We start from the raw sequence: 11820 nt of genomic DNA, 5'->3' as shown, positions 1-11820 counted from the left end.
TGATGTTCGAAGAGTGTACGCTGATTTACAGAAGGCTTGTGAGCGAATACGTCAAACAATCGTGTGATTGAAGCTGTATTGACGCCATATTTTATGTATGCGTTTAGAACTTAGCTAGAAAGCAAACAAAAATGCTCTGTTTGGAATGAATGTTCTGAAAATGTACAGCTATTTATGGAACGCTTGTGGTGTAACTTCACATCCGTCAAACGGTCGTTGGTAAAGGTGATTGATGCTTAATTGACGCCACAGTTATGCCCGTTTCTAACTTTCGCTAAACCAAGCAATCGGCATTTCTGTTAAACTAATTCCCACAGCACTTGAACGCAGCATTATGAGGTGTTTACAAAAGTGGACTTCACTATTAAACTCCTGTGCGGGGGGTTGTACATTCTTGTTATATTTACCGTTTTTGCCGCATGTTGTTTATAAATACGTATACAGATGTGCCAGCTTTATCGAAAGAAACGCATTTGTGATCATATTTGATTAAAATTCAAATACTCGAGCTTGGTCGATTTGCGAACATCATAATGGTTTCGTCCGACATTCTCCGCAGTCTGCAGTAAATATGGCGTCACAGAAAAGTAGCCAGACTCTAGAAACTTCCCCTCAGTAAATACAACTAACGAAGAGGACACTAACAACCAAAATTATTTTTGTGAACACATATATTTTTGTAGGTATGCCCAGGAAAAAGCCATTCAGCAACAAGCAGAAGAAGAAGCAGCTGCAAGTCAAACGGGAGAGAAAACGAGGTAAGGTGTTAGCTTGTTAGCATTAGCAGTTAGCCAATTAAAGTTTCAAATAATGCCGCTTGATGTTGTTCTTATTACAGTGACACTTTAACGCTTTGACTCGGGTGTGTTGAATTTAAGCATTGTCGTGAATATCGCTTGTTGCGGTAGTCTGCTGTCATTGTTGTTACATCATTACAACTCAAAGGAATCGGTTAGCCTTATTTAAGTGTAGGGAACTGTACCATATAACCCTTAGTCCCACTAGAGCTCTCTTTAAAGTCACTATCACAAAGAGTAATTGAAAGAACATACTAGCTGAAACACGCATGTTAAATACATATCTTATCTAAACAGTTCCCTTTTAATGCGTGCCAAAAACTATAGATTCCTACGGTGGCCGATAACGTTCACAGGAATGCTCCAAATAAAAAAAACAAGACACAAACACTAAACTCTGTTAGCATAGGTAGCCGGACCTATGCTATGGTAACGTTGACAATTCTCTTGATTTTAGCAATGTTGCTGATGTTATTGCTTTAATGGTGCTGTTAAGGCTTATTCCAAATGGAAAAAAAAACAGAAATATTAGATGTGTTGAGAAGTAATAGTATGATTTGAGGGCCTGTTGTGTTATCTTTGCCATTCTCATCTCATTAGGTGACACTGGGTCCGGGCCAAGTAGCCGTAATGCCAGCGTGGAGCGAGGAGAGCGCCAGTCGGACACATCAGACAGCGAAACCACAGACGTCAGGAGAATAAACCAGCAGCCCACCAGCAGGGAAGGGAGATATGATCCCAATAGGTGAGTTGCTGATGTAATTAGCTGCTGTTAATTATAACAGATCATGGCATAAAGGGTGGAAGTAAAAACTTGTACATTATAAATACAGTAAATTCAACTGACTTAGCAAGGCTGGGGGGTGTGTTAAGGCTCCTTATTATGTTGGAAAACTATGACACTACCACCACAATATTCCTGCCATTTAGCCAATAAATGCTGTTCATTCACTCATTTTCAGAGGACAGTAATCCATACCGATTGATATTTCTTAAGAGTTTTTTTCCCCTGCAGTCGGAACATTATTGAAGAAGACAAAAGAAAAGTACGTGAACTTAAGTCCTTCTCTTTCATCTCTCAAGATTCCGTCTACACTTTGAAAAGGAGAGTAAAGAGGATGTGGAAAAACGAAAGAAGATCGCCCGGGAGAAGATTCTGCAGCCCGTCTCGGACAAAGAACTGGAGATCGGCATCAATGACATCTACCCTCCTGAGCGAGGTTGTGCTGTTTTTTTTATTTTTTTTATTATTATATAAATACTCATCACATGACTGCCACCTAAAGTCAGTAGAGATTAATAAGTCATTGTCTTTACCATGAATGGATTATTCCAGGCCTGGGTTTCCCACGCCGGCCGCCCTGGAACTACGAAATGAGCCGCGAGGACTTGCTGAGGAAAGAGGAGAGATCGTACAGGCAGTATCTGGATGAGCTGCACCTGAAAAACCCACCTGGATCTCTCAGCCACTTTGAGCACAATCTGGAGGTATAATACTGGCGCTTTTGTTAGATCTCCTGGCACATTTGAATGATTCTGTCCACTGTAGCATATTTTGCATGTTTACTAGCGCATACATCTATGCCATATTGTCCTGGCTTTTGCACAAATCTGTAACAGATTGTAGGATATACTAGACGAGAGGACTTCATTCTGTTTGTTGTGAAGGGTGTAGTTCAAGAAGATGCCAGCAGATGGCAGAAGTTACTCCACCACAGCAGCTCCTCACTGTTGTTGTTGTTGTTCTTCATTCTGATGTGGTTTATAGTCTTACTCATTCTCCCCGCTTGTTTGTTGTCTTTCTTTCAGACATGGAGGCAGCTATGGCGAGTCTTAGAGATGTCCGACATCGTCCTCCTCATCGTGGACATCAGGCATCCGGTAGGTACCTTTTTTAATGAATGAATAAACCAAAACCAGGCGAGTGGTTCAGGCCGAGGGATTCATAAAAGAACAATCCAGGTCACTTGTACACCATAGGCATTCATTCATTTTCTACCGCTTATCCTCACAAGGGTCGCGGGGGTGCTGGAGCCTATCCCAGCTGTCTTCGGGCGAGGGGCGGGTTACACACTGGACTGGTCACCAGCCAATCACAGGGCACATATAGACAAACAACCATTCACACTCACATTCATACCTATGGACAATTTGGAGTCACCAATTAACCTAGCATGTTTTTGGAATGTGGGAGGAAACCGGAGTACCCGGAGAAAACCCACGCATGCACGGGGAGAACATGCAAACTCCACACAGAGATGGCCAAGGGTGGGATTTAACTCGGGTCCCCTAGCTGTGAGGTCTGCGCAAATATTGTTATAAGATCGGGCGGCACGGCGGTCGAGTGATTAGCGCGCAGACCTCACAGCTAGGAGACCAGGGTTCAATTCCACCCTCTGCCATCTCTGTGTGGAGTTTGCAAGTTCTCCCCGTGCATGCGTGGGTTTTCTCCGGGTACTCCGGTTTCCTCCCATATTCCAAAAACATGCTAGGTTAATTGGCGACTCCAAATTGTCCATAGGTATGAATGTGAGTGTGAATGGTTGTTTGTCTATATGTGCCCTGTGATTGTTTGGCGACCAGTCCAGGGTGTACCCCGCCTCTCGCCCGATGACAGCTGGGATAGGCTCCAGCACCCCCGCGACCCTTGTGAGGAAAAAGCGGGAGAAAATGAATGAATGTTATGAGAACAGGTTTTATCATTTTTGTGAAAGCATAACTTTGAGAACAGCTTCATTGTAAATGTATGCCAAAGTGTCCCTTCTCATTTAAATCTTGGTCTCCTACATGTGTACACCCCCCCAGGTGCTACAGTTCCCCCCTGAGGTGTACCGCTGCATCACAGGTGAGCTGAAGAAGCAGGTGGTGCTGGTGCTGAACAAAGTGGACCTGTGTCCCCCCCCGCTGGTGATATCATGGAAACACTACATGACCTCGCAGTTCCCCCAGCTGCACATTGTCTGCTTCACCTCTCACCGCGGACAGTCTTACAGCACAGGTAAAGCATGCAGTGATGCTAGTAAGTAAGAACAATTACAGTACTGTATGTTGGCCAAACAGTGCTGCAGAAAAAGCGGATGAGGCGGAAGGCTGACTGGAGTCATGCTGGAGGACCCACAGAGATCCTTAAGGCATGTCAAGATATCACAGCAGGCAAAGGTTAGCGTAGCGCTGTCTTGTTTAAACATCTATTAGCATGCCATGCCTGCATGATGCTCTCATTTCGTTAACTTCTCTGCACGCAGTCGACCTGTCCAGCTGGGAGCAGAAGATCCAGGCGAATGCCGTTGCCGAGCAACTGGACGGGGACGGGCCGGACGAGGATGCAGAGTCGGTGCTGGTGGAGCATCAAAGCGATAGCGCCATGGAGATGAGCAACCCATCACAGGAGCTCTACAAGGATGGCGTTCTCACTCTGGGTTGCATAGGTCTGCGTGACACGCACTTGTTTAGAGGATACTTCTTCACTTGAAGTTCATCAATAAAATTTTTATTTTGTAGGCTTTCCAAATGTGGGCAAGTCATCTGTCATCAATAGCCTTGTGGGGAGGAAGGTGGTGAGCGTGTCACGGACCCCAGGCCACACTAAATACTTCCAGACCTACTACCTCACCCCGACTGTCAAACTCTGCGACTGCCCCGGACTTGTCTTTCCTTCCCGTGTCGACAAACAGTTACAGGTACAAGTTCATTCATTCATTCATTCATTTTCGACCGCTTTTTCCTCACGAGGGTCGCGGGGATGCTGGAGCCTATCCCAGCTGTCTTCGGGCGGGAGGAGGGGTACACCCTGGACTGGTCGCCAGCCAATCACAGGGCACATATAGACAAACAACCATTCACACTCACATTCATACCTATGGACAATTTGGAGTTGCCAATTAACCTAGCATGTTTTTGGAATGTGGGAGGAAACCGGAATTACCCGGAGAAAACCCACGCATGCACGGGGAGAACATGCAAACTCCACACAGAGATGGCCGTGGGTGGAATTGAACCCGGGATTCCTAGCTGCAAGCTGCATATAATTATTCATTCATTCATTTTCTACCACAGAGTAGCGGGGGGTGCTGGAGCCTATCCCAGCTGTCTTCGGGCGGGAGGAGGGGTACACCCTGGAATGGTCGCCAGCCAATCACAGGGCACATATAGACAAACAACCATTCACACTCACATTCATACCTATGGACAATTTGGAGTCGCCAATTAACCTAGCATGTTTTTGGAATGTGGGAGGAAACCGGAAGTACCCGGAGAAAACCCACGCATGCACGGGGAGAACATGCAAACTCCACACAGAGATGGCCGAGGGTGGAATTGAACCCTGGTCTCCTAGCTGTGAGGTCTGCGCACTAACCACCACAGGTACAAGTTGTTCTCTCTTAATTTGGAAACATTAAGCCGTTGAGGTTTTTCAAACTAGTTTTGAGTCTTTCGGCTCTACAGTGATACAAGTTTTGCACCCTGCAAAACATGCCTCAAAAAAATGTGCCACTTTAGAAAACTTGGTGTGGCATTTGGGTGCGAACACTTGGCAGGCTGTGGTGAGTTTGAGGCTTGTGATGTGATCATGATCAACCCACTGTACTTGCAAGGGTGGGGAGCAAAATACCGCCTCAGTACAGATTTGAAAGCATGCACTATGTAGCACTTCTTTGTTGTGTGCGGGTCTGCGTCACTTCTGACCACACATGTGATGGGTGCACGTCAGTCTCGGCACTTTCCCAGTTTGCCTGTCCAATGAGCGCGCTCTGCTCGGTTGGACTGTGTAGAGCAGGGGTCGGCAACCTTTATTATGAAAAGAGCCATTTCACCCCCTTGCTCACTAAAGAAAAATAGCCTGGAGCCGCAAAACATAGTATGTTTAAAACAAAATTGGAGGGAATTTGGGGCTATCAAAGTAGTTCAGATAAGAAAAAAAACAAGTTGGAGTACTCTTGCTATTATTATATTAAATATAAACTTACATAAATATATGTGTAAATTACTGTAAACTTACCTGATACCTGAAGTTCCAATGTCGCTGTTTTATATGATCTCTAATTTATTTTTTAGAATTGTCAAATAGCTTTGGGAAAGTATGAAAAGTATTTTCCTTAATGTTTACCTGTGAGAGAGAACTGAATAGCATCCTGTCTGCTCATCCTTGTACTCATCCAATCACCAGTCAGAACTCAGTCAGGATGCATTCATGGACTCACACAAAGTTGGATTTTTTTAAACTCATTACAAAGACATGCTTTTTCCCCACTGTGGTGTTAAAAAATATTCAAGCATTGCAAAGGGAGCCACAACAAAGAGGCTGAAGAGCCACATGCGGCTCTGGAGCCGCGGGTTGCTGACCCCTGGTGTAGAGTGAGCATGTGCATAAATAAATGCATTGTGAAATACAAAACGTGAGTTGTGTATACCAGAATTTTGTAATGTTTTGGTAAAACAAGCATATTGGCTTTATTTGGCTATTTGTGATTTTCATTATGTAAAAGTATCTCACAACAAAAAAACTTTGTTGACCCGTAATATGGCTAGTAATACATTTAACACATTCGGTATCAGCCGATTGCACTCATGGATGATTGGATCGGTATCGGTACCATAAAACCCTGATCTGAACATTTCTACTCTAAAATGGCCTTTTGTTTTTCGTCTGTCCCTCTTCTACTGTGTTTTCTTTTCCTAGATCCTGGCCGGCATCTACCCGGTGTCCCAGCTGCAGGAGCCTTACAGCTCTGTCGGTTATCTGTGTGAAAGGACCCCCTTCCTCTCTGTGTTGAAGCTCAAACATCCCAATTTACAAGACCTTGGCACCCAAGGAGACCAGAGTCCCGAAGAGCCCCCCTGGACCGCTTGGGATGTTTGCGAGGGTGAGTCCTACATCAGTAGCCATACTACTATAGTGTACTGCATTTGTTTACATTATACAGTATTATGATATTGGTATGAGACGATCTTCTACGTTGATCTCCAGCTTGGGCGGAGAGGAGAGGATATAAGACAGCCAAAGCTGCTCGGAACGACGTCTACCGAGCAGCCAATAGCCTTCTGAGGTTAGCCACCGACGGGCGACTTTGCCTCTGCCTCAGACCGCGTGGCTACAGCTGCCTGAAAGGTAGAAGCTCTGTTGTTTTCAAACTGAACAATGATTTGGAAAATTTGGAGCTGCCGTACCAACGGACCACGCACCCGGCCACTATAAAACTATATTAAATAAAATAAACTGTATGTTTATTTATCTAATTCACTCTGTAATCTTTGCAGAGCACTGGGAAAACCACACCGACATCCCGGAGATCTTGGCCTTGCAGGGAAGGACATCTGAGGAGGATGCCGCAGGAAAAAAGGACGATGAAGACGACGGCGAGTCCAGCACTGAGCCCGAGGAAGAGAGAGACCGGGACGCGGACGACGACGATGACGGCGACGAAGATGAGGGGTTTGGACAGGCAAGGCGAAAGGAAAATACGAAGCCCAGTCTAGCTGTTAACATGTTTAATGTCCTTCGGGAGAATGACTGTGAGTGACGGAACAGGGATAAACAGAGAGGAAAAGTATCCCGATGCTTCCCGGATTGACTCGTTACACTCCTCTTTGTTTCCTCCCCCGAATATGCATTCCTTCTCATTTCCAAAATAACATGTCCTTCTCCCTATGCTAAGGCTACTATTGTGAGTTTGTATTGGCCTAAACTCTGCAGGAAAAAGCTAGTTAGCATGCCTGCAGATACCATACACCACCATTGCTTTTACCTCCTGCAGTTCAATAAGCAGCCACTAGATGGCACAAGGTACTGAACAAAAACGAACAAAAGATACCTGTACCAGAGGTAAACAAATCATAACAAAAGTGGGGGGGAAAAAAATGCATAATTGAGTCAATATTTGCAAAACATTATTTTTCTACTCCATGCTGTGCCTCGGCTCTGCACGTTCATGCACAAAGCTTTCAGTAGTGGTGGGGGTTTGTTTTGCAAGACAATGTACAAAAAAAAAAAAAACACCAGTCTGCTGTCGGGTTGGTCATTTTACAATGATCAAGTGTATCCAGTGCAACTGATTGCTGCAGCAATGAATGCGAAATGAAGGTCAGTACTTGACTGTCACCAGTAGAGGCGCTGATGATGCAGCTTCAGCAACTTCTTTTGAGTACATAATTATTCAACTTCCACCCTCGGCCATCTCTGTGTGGAGTTTGCATGTTCTCCCCGTGCATGTGTGGGTTTTCTCCGGGTACTCTGGTTTCCTCCCACATTCCAAAAACATGCTAGGTTAATTGGTGACTCCAAATTGTCCATAGGTATGAATGTGAGTGTGAATGGTTGTTTGTCTATATGTGCCCTGTGATTGGCTGGCGACCAGTCCAGGGTGTACCCCGCCTCTCGCCCGAAGACAGCTGGGATAGGCTCCAGCACCCCCCCCCCCCCCCCCCACGACACTCGTGAGGAAAAAAACGGTAGAAAATGAATGAATGAAAGTATTCAACTTGAACTGAAGCTGATATATGTGACAACACCCCATCAACAGCGACTCTACTGGTTCCAAATAATATGGAAATGCAGTCAAATGGCCATCTATCATTCTGTATACTGACACGTGACCTCATGAGCTGACATGCCAAATAATGCACACATTAGAAGTTCCTTGTCTGTAAGCTGTCATTCACTGGATGCACTTTTTATTGCTGCTGGTATATGGCAGGATACAACAACATTTCATACTCAGGTAAGCAGAAAACCAGTATTACCAGTTTGATTCTCTCAAAACGGAGAGTATCGTGTTTCTGAGAGTTGCTGTGGTCTTTTTGGTGTGGCTTTGCACAGTTGGCAGGACGATACAGGATCCAGTGTTTCTCAATGAAGCCTCACATGTTTGAAACGAGTAAGAATTTGGCTGTACAATCATTGCCTGCGTTTATCCGCTAATGCTTTTTCGTTCCAACAAAGCACTTCAAGGAAGTATTCAGCATTAATGGAGACATTTTCTTAGTTTTGTATAAGCCCAGCATTTCAGCAAAGAGTAAAACAAAACTCCAGTTTTTTTTTCTCCCCCAAAATGTGGACTTGTTACATTAAGTGCACACAACCGGAATAGGCAGGCACGCCATTATGGATTCTTAAAAGCTGTCCCTTATATTTACTAATGACACTGAAAGGACATTCCTAAGTGTGAAGGCTGGATGCTTGTTCATAATACCTGCAGTATTCCTTCTTTCATTCCCAGCATCTCTCAACTGGACTGCTTTATGCAATAAAAAAAATAGTCCTCTAAGCCATCTTGTTATTTGTTTTTGCGTTATCCTCCTAAAAAGCTTTGGGCTAATTGCACATTGGAAATCAATCAAGTAATCCTTGTTTTGCTTAACTGCTATACAAAGTGGTAACTACGGTAACTACGGATGCTTTTTTTTTTCCCTCTGTTTTCCTGAAAAGTTGTGCAGAAATCATTTATTGCATAATGCTGCCAGGAAAGCAAACAACCTCCTCGGCGCAGCTAACACCATCTCTGATACAACAACCGCTCTCCCACATGTCATTAAAGCGATAACAGATGACGTCGTGAACTTTTTCCCTCTTCTCTGTGTTGACGCCAGAAAGCCTTTTAATCGGTGAGGAAATCTTTGATGAGCTTTGTCACATTAATTACCGCTGATAATCTTCACTGTTAGGAAAATGGAGCAGATGCAGGAGGCTCACATGTTAAAACCGCTTTATTGGCCTATTGCAGATGGCTGTTTGTAACAGGTAGATTGGAAGAAATGAAGACAAATGGACTGTTCTGATTGGCCAATTTCAGGTATTATAGAACAGCGTATATGTTATATTTACCATGCGGAATTCATTCATTCATTTTATAGCGCTTATCCTCACAAGGGGGTGATGGAGCCTATCCCAGCTGTCTTCGGGCAAGAGGCGGGGTACACCCTGGACTGGTCGCCAGCCAATCACAGGGCACATATAGACAAACAACCATTCACACTCATATTCATACCTATGGACAATTAGGAATTGCCAATTAACCTAGCATGTTTTTGGAATGTGGGAGGAAACCCATGCATGCACGGGGAGATGCAAACTCCACACAGAGATGGCCGAGGGTGGAATCAAACTCTGGTCTCCACTCACGCCGTGCAGCCTAGTTAAAGTACATAGGGAACCAGTAGTAGATAACAGTACATTAAACATGAATTTCCACAGTGACGCTTGCATTTTGAGGATTGTCACTAACCGGATAATTCCACGTATTCCGCTCTTCCTGTGACGAGACAATCTGGCCACAGTTATTATCTCATTATGTTAATTGAGCACCACTCTGCAGACAGTCAGACGATAATCATCACCATAAACAGTATTTACGGTCTACACGGGGGTGGAAACTCCCTCATTTTGCATCATTCACGTGACGTGCCAGCTCGTATGGTTCTCATCCGTGGCTCTTTTCTGACTAGATCATCTCCAAAAGACATCTGGAATTGTTTCTCATTGTTTGATTTTTTCCCCCAGCCAGAACCCCCGAATGTTGCGGCCCTCCAAACCTAGATAGCAGTAATTATATCCAGACGCAGGACCCCTAGACGTACTGGTGCATGACATCACTTCAAACATTATGTACCGTGTTGAAGCTTTTTGATTTGACTCAGACATGCTGTCAAATCCATGTATTTTAGATTTGATCCTTTGACCTCTTATAGCTCCATATGGACTCGGTCTGCATGACTTCACTGTACACACTTTATGACCCACACGCTTGACATGTGGCTGACATCAGTCAGTGGATTCATGAGAAGTGAAGCGCAAAAACAGTCTTAGCGTTGGCACACACCGAGGCAGGTGAGATGCTGTTAAGTGGGAAGTGTGGAAGTGAGGAAAGGACACAACGTCAGGGTAAAGGAGTTCATTTTCACGGGAACAGACAGGCTAACAAGAAGAACTGTGACAGTTGGCGAAGGAAATTGAGACTGTGGCAGGTTTCCTAGCTGTGTGGCCTGTGCGTTAACCACTTAAAGAAATCTGAAGTTGAGTTTTATAATATAGTTTATTTGACTATACTTAAAACTTATTAGTTCAGTCAACTTAAAATATCTAGTTTCAGATAAGGTTATTGTGTGAAACTACTTACAATAATGTTCTTTCAACAAACCATTTTTTGTGTGTACTATTGTCCGAGTTATACTTGAAATAGAACAATAGAACAAACGTCATCATCAATATTATAAACCTTAGCAAGCATCATTCATTCATTTTCATTTTCGAATTGGACTGGTCACCAGCCAATCACAGGGCACATATAGACAAACAACCATTCACACTCACATTCATACCTATGGACAATTTGGAGTCGCCAATTAACCTAGCATGTTTTTGGAATGTGGGAGGAAACTGGATTACCCGGAGAAAACCCACCTATGCAAACTCCACACAGAGATGGTCGAGGGTGGAATTGAACGTGTGTCTTTTGGCTGTGAGGCCTGCATGCTAACCACTTGCACACCATGCAGCCTTTAGACATTCATTCATTCATTCATTTTCTACCACTTATCCTCACTAGGGTCGCGGTGTACACCCTGGACTGGTCGCCAGCCAATCACAGGGCACATATAGACAAACAACCATTCACACTCACATTCATACCTATGGACAATTTGGAGTCGCTAATTAACCTAGCATGTTTTTGGAATGTGGGAGGAAACCGGAGTTGCAAGCATCATTTCAAGGTTTAAAAACATCCCTGTTTTGGCCTCCATCTCCTCCTGTCGTTAATGTTCTCCCTCAGATTCTTTTGTAAGATTTTTATTTTATTTTATATTTTGTTGTATTTGACTTTTCCATACTGGGATTCCAGCTTTTGAACTGTCCTGGAGTGCTGCGTGGTGCGGCAGTGGGCTGACCTCTGTTGGCTCAGCATCTCCTGCAGGAGTCACACATACGCTTGATTGATGGAGTACAACTATTAACTCATTGTAAATATACTAAAAATAACTGTAGTATAGTAATAGTGTTCTGAGTACAAATATACTGTACAGTAATGGT

The 11820-nt window shown here is 44.1% G+C and overlaps 1 protein-coding gene across 1 annotated transcript; it reads left to right on the top strand.

The window, feature by feature from the left end:
* Positions 1–383: 383 nt before the first annotated feature.
* On the top strand, positions 384–9556 carry gnl1 (guanine nucleotide binding protein-like 1). The gene is made up of 12 exons (XM_058052862.1): positions 384–758; positions 1398–1542; positions 1881–2017; positions 2134–2285; positions 2607–2678; positions 3603–3795; positions 3858–3956; positions 4043–4225; positions 4299–4477; positions 6478–6661; positions 6766–6906; positions 7056–9556. The coding sequence occupies exons 1-12, from the start codon at positions 686–688 to the stop codon at positions 7316–7318; spliced, it is 1821 nt and encodes a 606-aa protein (XP_057908845.1). The 5' UTR covers positions 384–685; the 3' UTR covers positions 7319–9556.
* The last annotated feature ends 2264 nt before the right edge of the window (positions 9557–11820 follow it).

The sequence above is a fragment of the Doryrhamphus excisus genome, chromosome 17 (assembly GCF_030265055.1).
Source record: "Doryrhamphus excisus isolate RoL2022-K1 chromosome 17, RoL_Dexc_1.0, whole genome shotgun sequence".
Lineage (NCBI taxonomy): Eukaryota > Metazoa > Chordata > Actinopteri > Syngnathiformes > Syngnathidae > Doryrhamphus > Doryrhamphus excisus.
The sequence above is the reverse complement of the archived record's forward strand: the minus strand, read 5'-3'. Positions and strand labels throughout refer to the sequence as shown.